Source organism: Tiliqua scincoides, chromosome 3 (assembly GCF_035046505.1).
Source record: "Tiliqua scincoides isolate rTilSci1 chromosome 3, rTilSci1.hap2, whole genome shotgun sequence".
NCBI classification, from domain to species: domain Eukaryota; kingdom Metazoa; phylum Chordata; class Lepidosauria; order Squamata; family Scincidae; genus Tiliqua; species Tiliqua scincoides.
In genome coordinates this window covers 36201358-36225259 of record NC_089823.1, presented here as the reverse complement: position 1 = coordinate 36225259, position 23902 = coordinate 36201358, and the positions used below count along the sequence as shown (strand labels likewise).

Genomic DNA, 23902 nt, shown 5'->3' with positions numbered 1-23902 from the left:
ATTTACCCTTAGAAGTTTCACTTTAAGTTTTTTCTTCTCCATTTTTTACCAGGTTTTTTTAGAGCTGTTCGACAGGAGCCTGTCAAGTTTGGAAAAATAGGAGCAGAGACACACACTAATTATGTTCATTGGTATGAGTGTGGAACTACAGTACCTGGGAAATGGTAGAATAAAACATGAACTGAATACTGAGAAATTACATCCAGCAATGACGGAAACAGACAAGCTCAAAGACGGAAATTTGTCATAGTATTATACTTGTCATACTGAAAATACTGTGCTAACTGTTCAATAGCATTGGCTGCTTAATTATAGTCGCCCAGATTTACAGATCTGTTGTAGGAAGAATTAGAACACGTCATGAGCCTGTTCACCTGATCAACAAACTATGGTTAGTCTGAATCATGAATTACATTTGAAGCTGCCAAAAAACGTTTGCTCCTTCCTCCCCCATCCCATTCAGTGTAGAGCCATATTTGCAACCTTATTTGTTTAAAGCACAGCTCTGTGATGCCTGAGATGACAGAATCTGTGGCTTAAGTCTAGTTCGCAAATTGGAATGTGTAACTAGAATTTAATCCCTACTTCACAACCTACCTTGTGAACCAGAGCTAAATTACATTTCTGACTTTGCACAAACCAGAGCCACCGTTTAAACAAACTACAATGTCGGGCAGCATGCAACCAGGAAAGAGAAAATGCATGGTATCAGCAGGTTTCAGGCCACTTTCCTAATTCAAACTAGCCATATTTTCTTGTTGCGTGAATTGGTCCAATGTCTTGGGAAGCTGGCTCCCTATTGATCTCTTATGGTACCATCTACATATTTTGAAGATGTAGTTATTTATCATTGGTGCGACATTTTGAGGTACCTTTTTTTTTTAAGTTGATAAACAGGTATGTATTCTGAGTCGTATTGTTGTATACTGCCAAAGATCATGTTCTGGTTTTTCTTTCCCCCCCGAGCATACTTAAATTATTCAGTCAGGTAACCCTTGTAACTTTTCTGCCACTTCATGTGTCCAGTGAAAATATACAGTTCTCCAACTGAACTGAATACTCTAGCAAACCAATAGTGTATATGTATATCTGTACCCAAATAGTCTGCATCAGTCCAAGTGCTGCAAAAGTATCCCACTGTCAGGGTGACTGAACCCATCTGGATCACCATTCAGCCATGCATCTGTACCTCATATATAGTCAAATCCACCTTACCACTTTGCAGCCACCTTCGTTGTCCTTATAATTTTGCAAGCTCAGCAGGGTTTTGACTTATCAAAGCAGGACTTTACAATGCGGCAGTAGGGCAGTTCTTTGAGTCAAACCTCCTTTGACGGCAGAGCTCTTAAAAGGTTCATGCACACATATTGCTGTGGCATTGACTTTTGGGTAATTAGCTTTATCCTAAGATAGCCCACACTTTACAGTAACTAGCAGGAAACTATACATATATTCTTGCCTCCCTGCAGTGAATTAATTTTACCTACTGCCAAAGATAGAATCCAGCCAACTATAGGTGGTTCTTTGGTATAACAAAAGGTAAAATATTATGTGCAAGACTTACAATATGTGATCATAATGGAGTGTAGCATAAGGCCACTTCTCAAGATAGTTTTGTGCTCCAGTATGGGTTATCAGTTACAAACACACATGTAGCCTGTTGCTTCTGAAGAATGTGTGAATTTTATGTACAACTATTCTGCAATACACAGAAGCAAAGACTCAATTTACTTTCACTCACTGCTTCCAGGGAAAGTCATCTTCAAAACAGGTGTGCACCATTCATAACTGACTGTACACATGAGAAGCAGCCAAGACTGTCAAATCAAGAATAAACAGGTTTACACGTACCCTTAACAAACTAGTATGATCATTTAGTTTAGAGTGAAGCATAGATCGATACAGATGTTAGGGATATTGTATAAAATAATTACTGCCAAATCATACAAAACCTTCTCCATCTTCGCTATATTTAAAAAACATTTTTGTTTCTATAAAATTTAAAAGTAATGTGTTCTACTTTATAGGATGGAATATTGAAGACTGTTTTTGAGAATGGCTCAGTCCCTCCCCGCTAAACAAAGTGCTATATTTGTATTGCTTAAGCATTTAAACAGTATATATAAAGAGATGTAGGTTTTAAAGGTGTTTATTCAATGTATTAAAATATGAACAAGGAATATTGGATTGGTTTATAAAATTTTCTTCTAAGTACATTGCAGGTACACTGTACTCTTAATAAAATATTTTTAGTCATAATAGTATTTGGGTCATTGGTATTTTCAGCAGACACAGAATAAAGTATAAGTAAGTTGAAATGATCAGGTATAAAAGTCAGGGAATTAAGTCAAAGTTTTTCCTGAAATACGCTTAACATTCCTTCTGGTATGGTTTTAGGATAGTCAGAAGACCCTTTGGAAATTACAATTTAAGATGCAATATTTTGGTTGTGCCCTGGTAGCCCATCACTACCTAATTTGAACTTTTTGGTGGAGTGTTTTCTTCAGGCTGTGATTGAGGCTAGGACATTCTTGTACTCTGAAGGGTACAACAAGGATCTTTGAGGTCTTGTCTTTATAGCTGACTTCCTCTTCCTGTACTTACACTGATTTCTCACCCCCCCCATCCTTTAAAAAGGAGCACCCTTAACACTTGCAAACCAATGGATTGCTTTACCCTCCTGAACCATGCTTTCTCCCTTTTGCAAAATTTTCTGCAGCCCAGAGGCTCTACCACCTCACTGGATCACCAAGGAGCCAAATACTGGCAGCAGAGCTTTATGATTTTACAATTCCTAAGTTTTATTGGGAGAGAGTGGAGCTGTGAAGCAAAAGGCAATTTTTCCCCACAGTTTATTTGCCAATGTAATACACCTCTTTCCTTTACAAATTACTCCCACAATTTCCCTGGCAAGCAATCAGTTGTTTTCCTAACCCAAGGTTAATTAAAACTGAAACCATCCATACTTAGTATGAATAACATGACCATATATGAGTATTGGTTTTCAGTTTTATGCTTATCTTAGTTTTCTCTGCCTCTTTTGTCCCTTGCATGAATTCCCCCACCTCATAAACTGTTTGTTGTTCAATGTGAAGCCTTTTACTTTCCCCCTTTCTGGAAATGTCCAGCAGGGTTTTTGTACCACAACCAAAAGTACTGAATATATATGAACTGTGGTTGCACGTGTATGTATGCATATATGTGTTTCTGAAGCACCTAAAGTAATAGTATACAAAGCTATAGTCAGGAGTGAACTATACAAAAGCACAAACTGTCAACCTATATCTCTACAAGGGCCATATATACACAGCTAAATCAATCTGAGCATTCATGGCAACTTAAAGAAAGGGCAGCTGCACATATGCAAACTGGTGTGGCTACCTGCATAGCCCACATTAAGCAACTGCCTACAGCTGGCACCCAGGTTACAAACCTGCTGGTAGCCCCACACTTCCTCAAACAATTTCATTAGCATCACTGGGAGTCTGAACAAGGCTAAATATCAAATCAGATTGTGGTTTCATTATATTGATATGTCTTCTCTGGAGAGTAGTTAGTTTTCAAAGAGTAGGAAGATTTAATCTGATCAAAATGGTGAGGCTCAGCAGAGGTCAAGGGTGGATGGACATTTGCGATTTCTGCCCAGCTAAGACTGAACCCTAGACATAAAAAAGTCACTTCTTGTTTTGCCATGAAACCTAGTGACTTTTTTTTACCTCTAGGGCTCAGAGGACCCTCCGGAGGGGATCCCATGGACCCGATCCATGGATAGGGGCCCCCCTGTACTGCATGAGTATCTGACAAAGAATTTTCACTGTCCACCACACTGGGTTAGTGTGGTCCAATTTTGCTACAAACCATTAACTTAGCAGTCGCTCACCTGAGTCCAACTGATACAAGAGTACCAATGCTCAGCGAGTTCCCTACCTCAAAAGTTGTTTTCATTTTGGAACAGCAGATATGCACAAACTATGCAATCTGTCCTCTACACCGAATGAGGAAGTCCACAAATGACATGTATGCTACGGGCAGGGGACTTTAACAGTCTAATCATTTGATTTTACTTAACCTACTAAACTGCTTGTCAACATGCATGGCTTACAGTTAGGTGGTTACTAAAGAAGTGATCCTTTTCCTACTGAATCAATTTCAAGATTAAGCATACACACAATTCCCCTACACCACAGTCATGACCTCATTGGCCCATGTTAATGTGCACCAATATAATGTATGAACACAACCAAGAATAACATGGCCTTCAGTAATTCCGATACCATCACTGGCACTTTTAAGCTAGTGCAATCTTGGGAATTGTGATCATCCAGTTCCTATTACTTTGAAAAAGCCAGTGATTTCCAACTTTTTCCATCTCATGGCACACTGATAAGGCACTAAAATTTTCAAGGCATGCCATCAGATTTTTTTTACAATTTTGAAGGTACATTGCACTGCTGGTGGGGGGCTCACATCCACCAATGGCCCTACTAATAAATGACCCTCCCCCAAACTCTCATGGATCGTTTATGACACAACAAGAAGCCATGGCACAGTGGTAGAAAAATCACTGTTCTAAGTGAATGCATACCTTGGGATAGTAAGAACCATTTATGTGCAAAAGTATGTCAAGCAGCCTGTTGTTTTTTTTTTGGGGGGGGGGGGAATACTGTGTTTTGTTATAGCATGCTCATGTACATAGTAATGTAAACACACGGCTCAACAATTAAACAATCATATGATTGTTTGAATGTTTTATTCACCTTCTGTGTGCATGTTACAATTTAAGACATACCTAATTTTTAACAAGTGGATCTAATTTAGCACATCATTTTATTAGTAAAAACAAGCCAAATAAGTCAGCTAGATGTTCACCTAGCAGTTTAATATGGCAAGCTATAATATTACAAACATTTAGGCAGTGTTTCCAAAGGAACCAATATTAAACTAGAAAGCCAATACAATTTAAAGCAGGAAACAAGTTTCATTTGGTCATTTATCTCAGCAAATTAAACAGCAACAGTGATACCAAAGAATATTCTGCCTTTCATTAATTTTGTATTTCAATTAAGAACCCTGGAGTCTGTAAGGATGGAACAGCATCAGCAACTGCTTGGATTTACCTGGGGACTTTCAGTAGCACAGCTGCCTTATCGATAGCCAGGACCAGGTTGGGTGTAGCCCTGACTAAAGGCAGGACGATTACGTGCATAAGGATTAGGACCACTTGGAGGGGGTGTCATAGTTGTTCCAGGTGGTGGAGTGAAGCCTGGTCTTGGTTGATAAGCACCTGGCTGGCTTGGGGCCATTCCAGGTTGAGAAGCTGGGGGCACATTATAAGTGGCAGATTGGGAAGCCTGTGTTGTGTAGTTCTGAGGATAGGTGCCTGCAGGGTATGGTTGAGGGGGCTGAGCTGGAAGCTGCTGAGCCTGACCAGGAAAGCCAGGAGCTGGAGCCTGTGATGCCTGCTGCTTGTATCCTTGAAACTGCTGTGCTTGCTGAGGAGCTGTCTGCTGGCTGTAACCTGCTGAGAGAGGCAGAAGAACACATATTTAGGTGAAAGAAATGCAATATGCATTCATCTTGGCTGCACTGTTAAAGAGACATACATTCCAGCAAAGACTAAAAATTAAGCACTACACATATCTGGAGAAAAAAATAAACTGCAGTTTTGTTTTGTTGTTTAAACAACCTGACAACTAGATCTGGTGCACAAAGGAGGAAGCGTTCTCAAAAAGCTGTGGTCTGATAAGGTGATTCACCAAAGCATTTCTGGCTCGGTGCATATGTGACTGAGCCAGAAATCAGTTTCCATGTGAAGCTTTTCAAATGAGTCTGTTTGCTCATTCATTGCAAAACCAAATGACATACATGTATGAACCAAGTTTAAGATAAAGCTCTTGAAACAGGTTATCCAATTCAGTCAAAGAATGAGAAGGGGAATTTTTATTTTGATTTATGGAGTAAACTATTCACGAGTACTATTTTTTTAATCTTCATTTCATAAAATACACCACCCACTGAATGTACCTGTATAAATAAATGTCAATTCATGCATATTCAGGCTTTGCTTTATTCACAGTTTAAAGTGATAAAATCACATAGCTAATCATCTTTAGAACTGAACTCGTAATCCAGACACTGTTCTAAGGATGCTGACAGCACCTTAAGTGTTTGCTATCAACCTGATTAAAACAAGCTTCTAAAGACAATTTCAGATTGGTAATGTAAGAGATTAAACAAAAACCCCTGGAACGGACTGATAACTCTATGTATCACTAGCATGAAACACACCTGAAGCTACTTGCAATGCAACCTCTCCATTGACTGGAATCCTGTTAGCATTAAACACCAGATACACAACAATTATTAAAAAGGCAGAACCCTTAATAAAGAAAGCAAGGACTGAAGAATGCATTTGAGTAAATTTTGAACTCACCTGGAACTTGGGCTCAAAATTTACTATGGAAACAAACCTTTTTAAGACGGGAGTATCAGCAAACTTGCAGTTTAGATAAGGCTAGCCTGAGTCACTCCAAGAGCACCTGACAAATAGGGACTGTGATCATCAAAACCTACTACCTGGTACCAACATAAGCAGCCTTTAAGTGTTAAGGTGGTCATACATGAAGACCAAACTAATGAACACAGGACTGCTTGTCTGAAATAAGGCAAAACTCAGAAGGGGCACATTTTGCACAAACTTTACTCCTAATTTAAAAAAAAGTAAGATTGGTGGTACTTGATCAGAAGGCAGAACTATTAACATTTAGAAAAACTGCTGCAAACCATTGTGAAGCCATAGACCTGTCCCACGAAGAGTGGGACATTTAAAACACATACACCAATTGCTCAGGTGTTCTTTACTTAGGCATTGGTGAGAGGTGGGCCTCAGAAGTTCTCATAGGAGTACAAAGCTACACAGCTGTTTATATCAATGATTGCAACAGCTCAGTGTTTCAAGCCTAACGTAAACATAAGATGCAAATTTTCTTTAAGAAGAAAAATGTCCTAACTTTTCTAGAGATCACCTAATTTACTGAGTAATTTAATAGACTATTTGACTAGTTTAATCACAATTTAAGAGTTCCAATTGCTTTCTAGAGGCCAACTAGGGAGAGCAAGCAAAACCTCAAGCAGGCAATTTCTTTGGATGTTCTTCACATTAATGCAAAAAAAAAAAAAAGCAACTTTGTAACAATGCATTCTATTTGCCCATCAGTACCCTATTTTAAATCAGTAACCTTATACAGTATGTATGTTTGCTGACGTGCCCTTCAGACACAGAAATAGCCACGGGAAAGCCATTTTCTACAAGGCACTAGCACTTTAATCTGGGCTCAGAAACAGATTGGAATCCTGAATAAAGCAACCATTCGCAAGAGATTCAAACCATCAACACTGACCATGGTTGTATTATTTTTTAGACATTGCCCAGATCACCTCATGGAAATGTGGTTCTTGTTCAAATGCACCTGAGACACTAGGTAAAGCTTCAAGGTCACTTGTGCAGTGGTAATTTCACTGCAGTCGACAATGAGGTCTACTAAAAATGGGTTCATTTTGAAAACTGAACCACAAGAAAAAATTCACATGTTAAAATTGAGGTCAGGCCACTGTACTGAACAGCAATTCTTAAGTATCTACCACCTGCTTACCTGGATACTGCATACCATACTGTTGCTGAGGTTGAGCTTGTGGTTGCTGAGCAGGATATCCAGCCTGTTGTGGATACTGTTGATACATTTGGCCTACCAATTTAAATTTAAAAACTTTAAAAAATTAAAATATTAGCAGAACCTACTACATTTTCTTATGGTTAGGAATTTAAAGATCAAAACAAATAACATTACTAGATCCAGCTAAGTATTTTTTTCTGAGAGGAGGTAGGATTCTCACCTGAAGCAACCAAGATATTAGAAAAATCCCTCCTCCTTCCCTTTTAATAAACACATTTGTTATCCAAATATAGTTAGGCAGACAGTAGCTTAAAAGGCTTAAGAGAAAATTTTAGGTTGGAGTTTTTTGTGTATTTGCGAGGTAGGGCCAAACTGGAGAAATGGTCAGCCCTGCCCAGATGAGAAGCAGTTGTCAACCCTACCTCAGAACTGGCATAAGAGGCTTTCCCAGTCAGTTAGGAATGCCCTTCCTCTGCCAGGGAAGAGTATATTTCCCATAGACAGGAGTCTAGTACCAGATGAGAGGAAGCTTTTATCTCTGAAAGTTGCTCTTCTACATAGCTGATTATTCACAATGCAAGTCCTTAAGGCACAAAAGTTTAGCTTTACATTGTAAGGTGTATTATAAACTTTAGAGAGAGATTATTCATTTATATTATTGAGCCCATAGTAGGTGATATATAAACAAGTTCTAAGTGCACACCAACATAAGCCCGTCACAGTTTGAGTTCTAAGCCTTCTGTTTAATTTTTGCTAGCTAGAGGTTTCTAACGATATCAAAGTTTGCTAAACTATGTTAAAAAGCTCTTAAATGGCTCCCATAACACTGTAAAATAACTAATTTTTTCTTTGCAGTACTGCTTTGCAAGTAACTCTATAGCACCACCTAGCGTTTCAAAACTGAAGAAAAGGTGCCCTTCAAAAACGGAACTCAACCTCTATGATTAGTTTATTCAAGAACTATGATGCTAAACCAAACCAAAGAGACTTTCATACTAGTTATGATCTGGCACTTTACAGAGGAAACGGACAGCCCCTGTCCCCATGGGGCTTACAATCTAGATTTTGACAAGGGGGAAGGGACAAAGCCAGTAAAGGATGATTGTGAGCAAATGCAACCACATGAAACAGTTACAGTTGGGAATGGGGAGTATGGGATTAAACCAGACAGAAAAGGCAAGCTTTACAGAGGGATTTAATTGCGGAGAAGGACCATATATATGGTCAGAGAGAACAAGCAAGAGAGAAGAGGTAGAGTAGACAGAGTACAAGAGACTCAATAGTAAAATTGCAGGAGTGAAGTTTATAGGCAGAGTCAAATATATAACCTTGTCAGCAGGTTATGGCAGTGCGGGTATTGCTCACCTTCCATCTGACCAGTTTGTGGCTGAGCTCCTCCATACTGTGGCTGCTGTGATTGAACACCAGGTGGATGAGCTGCAGAAGATGAGGAAGCAATGCTATCAGGTGTTCCAGAACGTTCTTCTACAGGTGCACTAGGTGGTCCTAGGGAAGAAAAGAAAAGCTATTCTAAAAACAAAGGAAGACAAGAAAAATCTAGTACTGCAGTCGCTTTTTCCAACTTTCACTCAGGAAAGTCATCATAAATTTTAGTATTTAAAAAGCCTGATACAAGATAATCATGTATGCTACTTGGATTCCAAATTGTTCACATGGTTGCAAAATGTAGAGACATCTTATAGCCTGTGAGCTATATATTTAATTAAGAGATAAATGACTGGGGCAGAAATAACTTTGTTAACTATGCTTTTGAATTCAGTTCAAAAATACCTGCTTTAACTGCTTTGATGCTTTATATCTTAAGCCTGAAGGAAAAACACTGGATTTTTTACGCAAAATGTTCTGAAATTTCCATTACAAAGGCACAATATGAATTTATTTCATAACTGAAAACAATTCCCTTACTTACATAATGACTGATACTTGATGCAAGCATCTACAGCAATGACTTAAGATAAATTAGCTCTAATATATGAATCCAACAGATAATACACAAGCATATTTCAGTATTAGTCTGATAATGTGTTCAGTGTCTGCCACAGCACAAGCCAATGTCACACCATCTAACTTCCACAGTATCTTTCCTTTCCCTTCTTTTATCATTAGAAGATAAGGCATCCTCCCAGTTGCAAAAAACATACAAGTCCCGCATCCTTACCTGTTAATTTGGGATCCGTGGTTTAAACTAACCACGGGTTCCAAACCCACAAGGTCCAGACGGAGGTTAGACCTGTTCCAGATATGTACTGGAGACTGGACTTGCAACAGAATGTTGTGGTTTTCAGCCTTCTGGAGGTCTCAGAAGGGCTTCTGAGTGTCAGGGAGGCCTCTCCAGCCCTTAGAAAGCACTCTGGATACAACTGGAGCACAGCTCCAATCACGTTTGGAGGATTTAGCATGCCCTGACCTGCAGATTTGATTATCCATGGGTTCTAGGAATGGAAACCTTGCAGACACCAAGGCATGACTGTACTGTATTCTAATTAGCATGAATTATGATCAATGCAAAGAATCCCTAAAGTAGTGTGTTCAGAAGGACATCTAACTTCTGGACTAGTAGTTGTTATACTATAGGTTGCTTTTAGTTAAAATTTCAGAGACTTGGGAGGGATATCAGGGAGTTCTCATGGACACTTTTCTTTAGGCCTGCAATGGTCTCCGGTTCATAAAAGTTTTAAAGGGTTGTACAGCACAAGCAGCACCTAGGGAAAACTTCCAGGAGTGCAAACAAAACTGCTACATTCCATGTGCATATGGCTGTCACAAGCAAATTCTACAGCACTTCAAGCAGTGCCTCACATTCATAAATGTCAGTGGTGAGAAGCAATATAATCCTCCCACAAAGCAGCTTTTTAAGCTTGTGAAGTAGTATGAAGAATGTGAATACATTCATGTATAATTGTTTTTTTTAATAGTGCAAACCTCCAAAAACATTTTAGGGCTATATTAAGGAAACAGAAGAATTGTATAAAGAGAATTTTTCTCTTATAGGCAAGCTTCACCACTGCTGTAACATCTATATAGTTAAGCTGCCAGTACCAATGTTAGGCCTAGTATCATGTGCTAAATTTATTTTATTTTTCATATTTTTATACCACCCTTCCTCCAAAGAACTCAGGGTGGTGTACACAGCTGCTCCCCTCCTTTTGTCCTCACAACAACCCTGTGAGGTAACCGGTGAGGCTGAGAGAAAGTGACTGGCCCAAGGTCACCCAGGAAGCTTAATGGCTGAGGGGGGATTTGAACCTGGATCTTCCAGGTCTAAGTAAGTTACTCCTAGTGCTCTTCAGAAGTCATCATGATGACAACTGAAGTCAAGACACAGAATAACACCCCAACGTGTTTAGATTTCATGGGGTCTAAGGGTCAAATCTATACAACCCAATGTCAGGTCTGGGCAAGTGGCAAATACAAACCATGGGATAGCAGTGTGGTGAAATGCTCATCCAATTGCTTCATTTAACTATAAGATCAATTTTCATCACTCAAAGTATAACCAATTCATTGGGACAACCATAACTTGCTTCATGTGTATAGCACAAGGCTAAACCGGCATCAAATAAACAAGCCCAAACTAACTATGCAACTCTGACCAAAATTCCATGAGTCTCTGATAATTTGTGTGTCAGTTTGATTAACACACAGTGATTACAGCGAACTGAAGAGCAGAAGGTTGAATAACTTACTCTGCACTTTTGAAAAGATGCTGCAACTCTAGATATTTTCCTATACATTTATATGCATGCGTCAGCTGCTCATCATAGATCTTAAGTACATTCTATTTTGTCTGTGAGACATGTATTTTATCCTTGGGGGACTGCATCCTACCTTATACTCATGTAATTGCACAAGCAAAAGCCACATTCCCAATCCCACCCCTCCTGTCCAAAGCTCCCACGAAAGTAACTGCTAAGGTTCAGATGATCTGTGGGAGTGGGGGTACAGTGGAGTTTAAAGGAGGAAGGAATAACCAGAAACCTCAAGGGGCCTATGCATTTACAACAAAAATATGATACACAGGATTTAGATAAAGTAACTAAGCTGCATCTAGCCATGGGCTGAATATGCTTCACCCATGTAATTGTATATTCTAAAATCCACAAACATAAAAGGCAAACAAATTGAACTGGCAAATCTGTGCAAATCTTTATATAACTTTGTTGTCATCAGTGAGCGATGATCTAGTGCAGCAGTTCTCAAACTTTTAGGGAGCATTACTTCCTAAGTAAGTCTTTGTGGGGGAGGGGCAGTGACATGATCCCCAGGATCACGTCGCTAAGGGGGAGGGCGAGTGGGGTACTTTTATTTGCTGTGGTCAGAAGCAAGGAGCAGGGGATGCAGAGAGCCCAATGCAGCCTACCGCAGGACTCCACAAGTGTTAGAATGTTGAGAAATGGTTCGCGCAAATGATGCCCTAAAAACCAGAAGTGGTAAGCACATGCTGTTTATCAACATTCTAACACTTGGGGAGCTCTGCGGAGCTCCTGCTCCTTGCTTCTGCCCACAGCAAGAAAGAGCACCCCCACTCACCCCCTTAGTGATGCCATTCTGGGGATCATGTTACTGTCTTCCACCTTCCTCCGCCCCTTATGGGTACAGGGAACCATTACATGAACTGGTGGGTTGCGACCCACCAGTTTATATTAATTCAGACCTAGAGGAAATGTGAGCTGAAAAATTGTACAGACCAGTTATCCAGCTACACTATGCTAAACCAGTCACTTCTGTGGTTCACAGAAACCTAGTCAGAAGCAGAGTTGTGCAACTGATATGGATGCAATAACACCATACCATGTAAGAATGCCACAACCTATTTCATTCAGTCTAAAATAACAAACAGTCCTTGGTCTTATAGCAGGCTTCATTATGCCATAATACATATCTAGTTTGCTGTCAAATATATACTAGCAATATTTTGTTTTGGGGATTGACAAAAGCATCTTTAGTGTCAATATGGTAATGTGGCTTGTTAAAAATATTTTTAACTGTAATATAAACAACAATGTAGTATTATCCTCATCTTTGTTCTACAAGATCCTCCTGATGTATGGCCGATTCTGAAAGGTTCAAACTTCAACAAGGTTTTCAGTAAAATATATTTTCTTACCCGACACCTGATCATCTGCCAGCCCAAATGCTGACATGACATTTTTGTTGATTTCATCTTGATTTTTTAATGGATCAAAAGCAGACATACTTGCTGCTATAACTTGAGTAGAAGGCTTGACAGTGGATTCTGTAGCAGCAGGCTTGTCTTCCCTACCTTCTGCAACATCTGCAAGACACAAGGAAACATCGAGCTGCCTTCATTTGGCTAAAGAAGGGGTGCCCAAACCCCCGGCCCTGGGGCCACTTGCAGCCCTCAAGGCCACTCAATGTGGCCCTCAGGGAGCCCCCAGTCTCCAATGAGCCTCTGGCCCTCCGGAGATTTGTTGGAGCCCGCTCTGGCCCGACGCAACTGATCCCAGTGTGAGGGCGACTGTCTGACCTCTCACATGAGCTGTTGGATGAGGGCTCCCTACACTGCTTGCTGTTTCACGTCTGTGATGCAGCAGCGGCAGCAAAGGAAAGGCCAGCCTTGCTTTTTGCAAGGCCTTTTACAGGCCTTAAGCTATCACAAGACATTCATTCATTCATATAAGTTCATCTGTAATATATTCATTTATGTAAACTTATGTAAATTTATTCAAATTTTAAATGTAAATTAATTCTTTTTTCCCCCTGGCCCCTGACACAGTGTCAAAGAGCTGATGTGGCCCTCCTGCCAAAAACTTTGGACACCCCTGGGCTAAAGCAACACAGTTTATTTCAATGAGAGTTAGTACAGTTGACACCAAGGGCCAAATGAGAAATTCTGTCACTACCCCACATCCAGAAAAGCTGTATTTGTTTTAATCTGTCAGGAATCTTGCTACTCTGGCAAGTCAAAATCATATTTCACTACTTGCTTTTCACTATTACTAATACTTCCACAAAAAGTTTTAAAGTAGGACACTGACCAAATAGGAAGACAACAATATGGTACAAGCTACCAAATGTCATCATTTTTGTTCAACAATCTTATTTAATAGAGCAACAGAGTATGACAAATTTACTTGACTTGCAGACCACTAAAAGATCTTGTTATTCTTCAAGTTGTAAAACATACAAGCAAGCATAGATCAACTTCTCTCTCAGAGTGGGTGAAAAGATATGCACAAACAGGAAACAAGGCAGACTTTATATTTCATTTGGTAAACAGGAACAGAGATAAGAACAAGTATTCACCACTAGCATCTACCAAGATGACCGATAACTACAACAGACAAACTGCACTCATCATCTTCAGCAGACTTCTCTGCAAAAGATGTGAGATTTCCTAGGTAGATGCTTTCAAATTAGAAATAGCCAAGGACCTAAAGACTTCCAATTTAGCTACTTAAAAATGAACTGTTTGGTTATTTTATTTATTTTCAATTTTGATGCCAACTACAGAAAGCTTTCATTTAGGTCAAAACAGCCACAGAAATCTTTACTAAACCACATTAACATATTTTTCACTCAGGCATAGTTTAAGAACTAAATGGAGCTCAAAGTAATGTTTTCAGTATTTAAGCCTTGGCAATATACAGTAAAACTTACAATATCTGGCATCTGATGATGCAGAAAGTTCTATTAACCAGTTCTGTGAGCTCAACAGAGCAGCCCTGTCTTCCAGTCTGCAGCCAGTTGAGAACCACAGAAGGTGCTCAGGAGAAATTCCAGTGGCTCCACAACAAAACAGGTCACATTTTAAGTGAAGTTGACAGCAACCCAGTGAAACTGACAGTTACAGCAACAGAGACTTTCTAAAATTCTGGAAAATACAATATATGGCAACCCTTCAGTCCTGGAGATGGCATATATTGCAACTTTTATTCTATTATACAGTTGTCTGGTAAAGCAACTTCCAGCAAGTTTCAGTTATTAGCAATGACTGACATTTTACTAACTGAACATAACTATACCCACTTCAAACTTAAAGAGTCCCATTTCAGAGCCTAAGAAAATAATTGATCTTATTTTCTAGAATCTAAACCATCTAATGGTTGGATGGAACACAATGGCTCTGTATAACCTGATGAAATAGACAAGAAGTGAGAAAAATCTTGCCAGATTGAAATGAACCAAAAACAATAAAAGAATCATCAGGAGTATAGAAAGAACAGCAAAATCTTACCAACTGCACAACAAACTCTGGAGCAGCAATTTTCAACCAGTGTGCCATGGTACACTGGTATGCCGCCTATGGTCCACACGTGTGCAGTGGGAGTTTGGGAAGGTCACATTAATAGGGCCACTGGGGGACAGGAGTCCTTGACAGCAAGTGTGCCTTGTCAAATGTCCAAAAACTGCTGGTGAGCCTTGACAATTTTAGTGTCTTCCCAGTGTGCCATGAGATGAAAAGGCTGAAAATCGTTTTTCATGAAAACACTTTTTCATGCACCACTGACTGTATTTCGTATGCTAATCTATACTATACTCAGAATGTTTGATTTTTTTTAATTCCTAAATTTTTAACAATACAGATATCGCCTTTGTGGCTTTCTATTCTTTTCTACAAAAAAGGAATTTCTCTATGGATAGTGCCAACGTGCCTGTGATGACTTGAACAAGAACATCTCAGCACAGAACAAATTAGCATTACAGAATTTAATGATTCTGAAGAATCATTACTGTACAGCATGATAAGGTCCCAATTTTTCCCATATTTTATGTCAACTGGTCAGTCAGTATTTAGCCATTTTTATCCCAACACAAAGCAGAGACTACAGAAGTAGCCAACAGCAGTAATATATTTAAAGAACTGGTCCTCGGTTTCATGGCATCAAGGGGAAATAGGAACTCCAACCGTCAAGAGAACATACCGGATGGAAAAGGAGATTGTGGGTACATATGTGAGTAATAGCTACGTAAGTTCATATGCAACATAGGAAGGTTAATTGTTTAATGGTAACAGTATCAAATTTACCATTTTCAGGGAGGCTGGTAGAAAGCCCTGGCTCAGCAGGCGGCTCTAAGCAGTCCAGCAAACGATTCACTTTGTTGCGAAGCTCTATCAGTTCTCGGCGGAGGTATTTCACCTGATTGGATTCTAGAGGCCTTGGCTGCCCATTCACTGTAAAATGAATGAATCAAATAACTGATTTCATAAAACACTGTTCTCAGACTGCTTAAGTAGATCCTACAGTCTTATTCTAGTCAATTCTACCCACTGACATAACTTGGTCCATTAAACTTACACACACTTATCCAGAGCAACACAAAGAACTGTGCCACCTGTAACTTTCCTGAATAGCTTCAGGATTGAAAGGAGGGAAGGAAAGTGAAAAGTTCTTACCAGGGAGCACATTAGAGAAATGGCAGAACACTTGTTTGAGCAATTCCTTCAGTTCAAGAAGGAAACAACTTCAGAAACATTTGCACTTACCAAAAAGTGTCAGTTTCAGTATCCTACTGCACTGAATTGCAAAGGAAAGATCGGAGCTATCAAAAATTGTTATAAGGTCTCCATCTGTTAAATAAAAAAAATTAGTAATGAGAGCTATTGAATGTTACCAATCAAAAATGTGCATTAAAAGAAAGTCTCTTACGAGATAGTTTTAAATTCCATTTTGAACAAACCCAGAAATGCATAGAACAAAACCAAAAATTTAGTTTAAAAAAAGATTACAGACACATCCATATCAAGACTCTTGCTCATTTTGTATCTATCAGGACACTGATTAATGTCTGCATACACTTAAAACAAAACTGTGGACATTCCTGAGGAACAGTGGTTAAAAATAAATGTCCTATAATTCAATGTCCTTTTATCCTATAATTTAAAATTCATATTTTTAACTCATCACACCTATAACCCAGAAAATCTACTGTTACTTAAATGCCCACCAAGAGGGAGATGCCTAAAAGACTAAATTAATTGTATACTTACCATTAATTTAGTGTACTTGGGTATAAAAATCATATTTCACAGCTAGAAATTTTTTTAGCCCCTTCCAGTCAGAATAAAGAGCTAAATAACAGCAACATTTATAAGCAGATGAGAGCCATTAAAACAAACATAAAAATGCTGGCATCAGAGGGGAGTAAGCACTAATTGTTTCTAGTCTCCAAGGAACTCCCTATTGCACTCTTTTCAGAATCCAGGTTACACCAAAAGCTACTGGTGTATTATTGCTTGTAATATTGTATTGTAAAATCACCAATGATGTGCTGGCGATTATTAGCATTATCACCAACCTGCCACTTTCAGACTGCTATGGTGGCAAAAGTAACATGACTATACAGAAGGGAAGAAAAGATCATGCTGCATCAAGGTTTAGCAGAAATTATATCAGTGCTCCTTAATTCCATCTGCCTTGGATATTCTGAATGCATTAACAGTGCCATTCTCATATAGGTTTCAGTGTTACAAACTTGAAGAAAATTAGTCTACCAAATCTAGTGAAACCCAATTACTAAATCAATTTTAGAATGTACTATATGTGGTTGGTAGCTGAATTCCAGAGTTTGACCCCTGATGCTACCTCATCCACCACCCTGTGTGAGTGCACAGTACATTTGCTCAGTATGGAGGCTCTGAAAAGATCTAAAGTAATTTTCCAGTAGTACTTTATTCAGATATGATGTTTTGTTCAATTCCCCCTCCCACCATAAATTTCAGTGCAGCGAGGAGCAACAGGGTTGATTTTTCCTAAATGAAAAACCATAAGGAAGATGATCTCATGTGAAACAGAGCCAGAAGCTAAAGGGTCAAATCTAAAGATGACTTGGGGCTTCAAGAAAAGCTTCCAAGAAGTAGCAAAACATTCTGAGGTTGTTCAGATAGAAGGCAATTAGCAAATGAATAGCAACATGCACTCACATTTCAACTCTAGGGACAGGGTGCAAATGTAAAACTTGCCCTGCCCTGGCTAAGACTGCAGAAACAGGACAAACTTGTTCAACCTCCTATTCCGCCTAACACTAAAGTAAAACTTGTCCAGGATGAAGGAACACTCAGGCTAGAACAACATTTAATACAAGCAGAATCTTGAGATTATATGTGAAATATATTTGGATTATAAGAAAATCTCAAAGTTGAGCTAGAGAAGTCACTAGAAAAGAGTCTGCATTTTACCAAGGGATGTAATGAAGTTAACACTAATGCTGGGAAAACAAAAACACAAATAAGTTACATGTGGCTTATCTTAGAGAAGCTATTTACCATCTCAACACTGAGTATCATCAAATGACTACCTATACATGGCTCTTTGTAATTTCCTTCTACATTGAGAATTCTTATGAAAAACTGCACATGCACACAGGGAAGAGACAGCACTAATTGTTACAAACATGTGGCACCAGTGGTATAAAGTAGCACAGTTCCTGTTCAGTTTACTTTAGCTCTGCAGTACTAAGTTCTGAAAGAGGTCCCCAGAATCAATTACAGGATCCAACAACATAGCCAGTGTCAAAATGGCTAGCTTCCTACATTCTCCTTTTGATGCCAGGTTCTATCCAGCCTGAGGCGGTCCTTCCACCTACTGGTCTCTAAATGAAATCGATCCTTATGGTTTTTTAAAGTCTTGTGGAGACCCTAGCTCCACTTTCGCTCCACTTTCACTTTCTGCAGGCTGGGGAGCCCTGCAGATGCTCACACAGGGCTCCCTGCATCCTAGGAAGGCTGCTGCAAGGACTGGTGAGTACATCCCAGTCCCTGCAGCCCTATTAGCCCATCCCCCCCTGCCCCTGCCCATTAAGGGGGCAGAGGCCAGGGCCCACAGGCTGGCATTGTGATGCCCCAGTTTGAATACTACTGCCCTAGCCCCTCCACTTTTCCTTTTGTACTGCATCCATAAGACTATAAGTCTGTGGGCAGGCTCTGCACCACTTTTTAATCTATATACAGTGCCCAGAAAATTTTACACACTTTATAAATACAATGCAAGTTAAGATTTATATGCACAAAACCTTGCATGTTCTCATGCCAGTTTCCTACAATGTTTTGCTCCTTGCTGGAGCAGGAAGCATGCAGGAGCTCCAACTCTTTAGGGATCACAAAAAAAAGAAGACAGGATCATAGTAACACAAACTAAAGAACTCCAAGGACATTTCTATACTAGTGTTTCTCAACCAGAGGTGGGTACTACCAGTGGTACTTGAGGTGATGTTTGGTGGTACTCACAGGACCCCTGGACACCTGCTGCCAGGCAGCAAGACCAGCCACATGACACAGCAAACAGCTGCAGGAGTCTCCAAATCATGCTCTTCTGCACTAGAAAAAGTTTCCCATTCACCCTGACCCTCTTACTGGTGTTCACTGCATCATATCTGGCCAAGCCAGAAGTAACTGGCAATCATTATCAGTTACTTTCAGTGGTACTTCCAATAGGTAGACCATGTGAAGTGGTAAGAAGGAGGACAAACATTGAGAAACAGGGTTCTATACTGTTAGGCAATACTAAATGTCTTAAAAGAAATCCTACCTTCATCTTTGTATTTTATTGTGACTTCATCATTGCTCAGAAGTTTTCCCCTGAAAACTCTCTGCATCATCAACACTAACTCATCATATGTGATGTCCTCATTGTGAATGGGGATCCTCCTAATATCGTCACCCAGCTGAGCTTTAATTATAAGCTTTCCACTCAAATCCAGTTGACCATTCATGGTGACGTCTGACCTTCTACAGAGCTATTAAGAACAAAACAGACAATATTAATTTTTCTCATAAAATAATTAAGAAAGCTTGTTTCATCCAAAACTTAAGTTTAGATTAAGGACAGATGGGGGGAGAGGCAAGATGTTCTTCAATGACCAGGCATTATCTAAAATGACACAGTGAGGCATATTTATGAGGGCACACATACCAGGCACAAAACAGGTTTTTTAAACTTTACTATTTCAAAACTGCTGTAGGCATTAGGTATGTGAAATGACAGCTCTATGATGTCAGCTCCCTCGATCATCGGTAAACAGTCTAAGATAAAGACAGTATTATGTCTTATTAGCACCATTCCTATGCTAACTGGGCAAAGAGACTCCTCTTAAAGTGGTGTCCGCTTACATTTAGCAGGGGTAGACCAACTGTCTCTCTTCATCCCAGCATGGTACCTTTCCTGTGACCATTGCTGGTGCCTTCTACATCTCTTTGTAGACCGTGATCCCTTAGGGCAGTGGTATTCAAACTGAGTCATCGCGAGAGTTTGAAAACTGCAGCCTTTGGGGTTTAAATCCTTTATTGATTTATTTTGCTATGTAAACCACTTTGTGAACTACTTTTTGCTGAAAAATGCTACATATTCTTGTTTATTTTATTAATAATAACTGTATTAGCACAAACAATTACATGACTCCTTTACACCCTAGCACAAGGGTGCCCAAACCCCAGCCCAGGGGCCACTGGCAGCCCTCAGGGATTCCCAATTTGGCCCGTGGGGAGTCCTCAGTCTCCAATAAGCCTCTGGCCCTCCAGACACTTGCAGGAGCCTGTGCTGGCCTGACACAACTGCTCTCAGCACGAGGGTGACCGTTTGACCTCTGGTGTGAGCTGTGGGACAAGAGCTCCCTCCACTACTTGCTGTTTCACGTCTGTGATGCAGCAGCAAAGGAAAGGACAGCCTTGCTTTGTGCAAGGCCTTTTATAGGCCTTGAGCTATTGCAAGACCTTCATTCATTCATATAATATATTCATTTATGAAAATTTATTCAAGTTTGAAATTTAAATTAATTTTTTTCCTTGCCCCAAACACAGTGTCAGAAAGATGATGTGGCCCTTCTGCCAAAAAGTTTGGACAACCCTACTTTCTAGCAGGATGATGGCCCAGTGATTATTGGCTGTTCTGCTCCTATAATATATATGTCTCTTTGTGGTGATTTATATAATTTTAAATAGACTATTTTAACAAATGAAATTAAGAGGCCACTCAGAACTGTCACAATTACTTTTCAAAATTAGATGCTGAACAGAGAGTTAAAAGTAGTTTAACAGTTTCCCAATTAAAGAAACAACACTGTCAACTTTAGAACATCTTTCATATTTATCAATACTTTTTTTTAAATGGGAGTATCAAATATGATTACCTTTTGGAACCGTTTATTTTCTGCTGGCTAGATTACTCCTTTAATTTTCAGCTTGAGTTCAGGTGTCCCGCCATGCAGTGCTGATCAGGGAAAGCTAATAAGCAGTAGTGTGTAGAATCTGCATCAGAAATCAAGATAGCTTAACTCAATCTCTGCCTAGGTGAGATGTTGCATGCTTGTCAAAAACATACACACATATAATTAATTTGCCCAGATGTAGTTCCCAACTGCCTCCAGAGAGTGATCCAGGGCCTCAACGGCCCATTGGAATCAGGTGGGAAGGAGAGAAAGAGCTAGATGTCATCAGAATACTGATGACTCCTTACCCCAAATCTCCACATGACCTCTCCCAGCAGCTTACAAATTATGCAAATTCTAAACTGAACTGGCATTAACTCCAAACCTGCTTAGTCCTAGCAATTGAAGCCAACTTAAACAAGAGTATCTTTCAGTGATTCCAGAAGCAGTTGTTCAAACTTTGGATAAGTTAAGGAGTCTGAGGAAAGTCTTCTACAGTTGTAAGAAAACAACAACTCTACTGGTAGTACAGTCAAGAGGCCACCCACAACAGATATAAAGACCATCATAGAACACATAGAATAAGTGCCAAGTTGTTTAGAACTTTAGGGTCCTCTCTTTTGCTGGAAGCCAACTAGGGAAGACTGTAGCTGCTGAAACTCATAAAAAGGCAGACTGAGAGCAAAGGCAGGAAAGTTGGTCGCTGCCATACTGAATAACACAAGATCCAGCATGAATCAAGATGGTGGCACCCAGGAGAACTGAGTGATGGCACCACTACTGCATTAAGTTTGGGAACTGCTGATCTAAGAATAATTGAGCGTATGAAGTTGGCACATTGGGTCAGATCACTGGTCCCATTTAGCCCAGTACCAACTACTCAAACTGGCAGTAGTTCTCCAATAGCTCAGAAAAACAGAGGGCTTTTCCAAAATGCCAGGATTGAAGCTGAGGCTTTCTACATGCAAAGCATATGCTCTACTGCTAAGCAACAGGTTCCTTCCTTATAACAGAGTCAAGCAACCAATTCCTTGTAGTCACAAAAGATATCAAATACCTACAGTCTTGGCATTCCATCTACTAACGCTGGGTACGTATTCGAGTTACTTTCGCCAGCAGTGTCAATGTCAATTTTCACTAAATGCAAGCTAACACGTGCCTGCTTGCATCCAAAAGTATTAAATAATTAGCTATATCTCAACATGTATGAGATGTATGTATCTCAACTATATTTGAGCTTCTAGTGTACTTTTAAGTACTACAGAAATAAAAGTGAGCATCTAGCCAGTTTAAAAAGAAAATACTGTCTCAAATTTTAGACTTTGTGCACGTACTCCTTAATACTGTATCTGGGGGAGGGAGTAAGCATTTTCTCTTCTCTGCCTCTCATATTTACATCCTCCAAGTCTGTATCAGAACATCAAGAGAGTGATGCCATCATTGCCCAACTGCACTGGACTCACCACCACCGTACAAAGGAAAAACGGCACCTGTTCAGACCACTTCTTTCCATTCCGCTTTGGCACCATGCAAAGTCCCCCTCATTCGAGGACAGGGACACTCTGGGCAGTTGTGTTGTCTGCCCAGTGTCCCAGAAAGCTGCGTGACAGGATGTTTAGTCCCCATCACCCAAATGAGAGGGACTTCATGCGGTGCCAAAGCAGAACTGAAAGGTCTGCTCATGCCACGGGTGGATTTGGCCAAACCCCAATCAGCCCTGAACTATACGGTTAAAAATTCTAAGAGTGGAGAAGTTGAAGGGGACATGGATTGTAAGAATATTTTAGTTACAGGTAAGGATTGTCAGAACACGAGAAAAGGTACAAATTCTTTCCTCCCCATCTCCATTAATATAAATTAGGAGGATGAAGCCTTTACTTGGGTACTGTATATAAGTGAGGCCACTTCCAGTGTGACTCACCCGCTGGGCTCTTGAGTGACCTTGGACAACCCAAGGCCCTCATAGACCAAGAAGGTGAAGACTTTACTTGGGTACTGTAAGTAAGTGAGGCCATTTCCTTTCAAGTACACACACACATATGCACCCATACACATACACACACATATGCATAAATATACATGTACACCTACATGTGCGCATATACCCCTGTACACATCTACATACATGAATACTCATATACACACACATATACACAGACACACACGCAAAGGATGCGGTGAAGTCCAGCAAAGGGGAGAGCACCTCCCGAGGAGTGCTGGGCTCTGCCCCCAGAGCGGGCCGGCCTCCCAGGTCCAGGTCGCCCGTGCCCATTTCAGGGTCTGCGTGTCTCCAGCGGGCGCTGCCCGGGCCTCAGAGGCAGAGGGCCGCCCGCCCCCGGGGCTCCGCCTCCCACGGAGACTCCTTTCTTCCTCGCCCGGCCTGGAAAGGAGCTGTCGGCGGGGCCCGCGTCCTGTCCGGAGCAGGGGGCGCGGCTCAGGCCCTCGAGCCTCCTCGGGGGTGCGGGCAGCGACTCGGCCCTTCTCCGGCAGCGACCGCCCCCCCCCACTTACTCCAGTCCTCCGCCTCGCCGCGGCCCCGCCCGGCCCTTCCAACGCCGCCCGCCGCTGTGGCTGCCGTACGTGGCAAGGAGGGGAGAAGGGACCTGCCAAGGCGACTAGAACCGCTCCTGCCGGCCTGCCGCGCATGCGCACTCCGCCCAGCCGCTGACTGCGGGATCGCTGCCCCGAAGAGCTTCGTCAGAGGAAACCGGCACAGCGCACGCGCCGAGTGAGCAGGCGGCACGCATGCGCACAAGGGGCGGCTAGAAACCGTTCTATTCTACAAAGGCGAAGGAGTCTAGTGTATGCGCATGCAAGGAAGACTGTAGTCACCCACGTGAAGGTTCCCACTTTTCTGGAGAGTGCACTTAAAGTCTAGCCCTATGCATGTCTACTCAGAAGTAACTCCCATTCTAGTCAATGGGGCTTACTCCCAGGAAAGTGTGTAAGGGATTGCAGCCTCAGAGCCCCACCCTATGCATGTCTACTCAGAAGTAACTCCCATTCTAGTCAATGGGGCTTACTCCCAGGAAAGTGCAGAAAGGATTGCAGCCTTAATTGCTGGGGGAAATGGTTGTGGGTGCTGCTGCTGTGCAGTGCCAACT

At 40.8% G+C, this 23902-nt stretch overlaps 2 protein-coding genes across 6 annotated transcripts in view; one reads left to right on the top strand and one right to left on the bottom strand.

Annotated features, from left to right (window-relative positions):
• Positions 1 to 239, top strand: part of ABI3BP (ABI family member 3 binding protein) — a 186417-nt gene extending 186178 nt beyond the window's left edge. Inside the window, exon 47 of the mRNA XM_066621268.1 lies at positions 53 to 239. Coding sequence (XP_066477365.1) covers positions 53 to 168 — 116 coding nt within the window. The 3' untranslated portion in view covers positions 169 to 239. The remainder of the gene's footprint in view (positions 1 to 52) is intronic.
• Positions 240 to 4733: 4494 nt separating this feature from the next.
• On the bottom strand, positions 4734 to 23464 carry TFG (trafficking from ER to golgi regulator). Of its 5 annotated transcripts, none has more exons than XM_066621809.1 (9): positions 23310 to 23464; positions 20781 to 20898; positions 19184 to 19391; positions 16144 to 16227; positions 15685 to 15831; positions 12802 to 12969; positions 9039 to 9179; positions 7653 to 7745; positions 4734 to 5521 (listed from the first exon to the last, which is right to left on the bottom strand). In XM_066621809.1, exons 3-9 carry the CDS (start codon positions 19365 to 19367, stop codon positions 5145 to 5147), a joined length of 1194 nt encoding a protein of 397 aa, XP_066477906.1. In that variant the 5' UTR covers positions 19368 to 19391; positions 20781 to 20898; positions 23310 to 23464; the 3' UTR covers positions 4734 to 5144. The 5 variants fall into 5 exon arrangements, with proteins under 5 accessions (XP_066477906.1, XP_066477909.1, XP_066477910.1 ...); XM_066621812.1 differs by having other exon boundaries at positions 4734 to 5518; XM_066621813.1 differs by having other exon boundaries at positions 12892 to 12969.
• Positions 23465 to 23902: the final 438 nt, after the last annotated feature.

What these genes read in the sequence shown, in the direction of transcription:
- TFG (XM_066621809.1), bottom strand. Translation starts at nt 19,367, where the DNA reads ATGAATGGTCAACTGGATTTGAGTGGAAAGCTTATAATTAAAGCTCAG. An exon ending in AATAAAATACAAAGATGAAG is followed by an intron (nt 16,228 to 19,183) that starts GTAGGATTTCTT and finishes TTTATTTAACAG; the next exon opens with ATGGAGACCTTATAACAATT. An exon ending in GTATGGTATGCAGTATCCAG is followed by an intron (nt 5,522 to 7,652) that starts GTAAGCAGGTGG and finishes TGCCTCTCTCAG; the next exon opens with CAGGTTACAGCCAGCAGACA.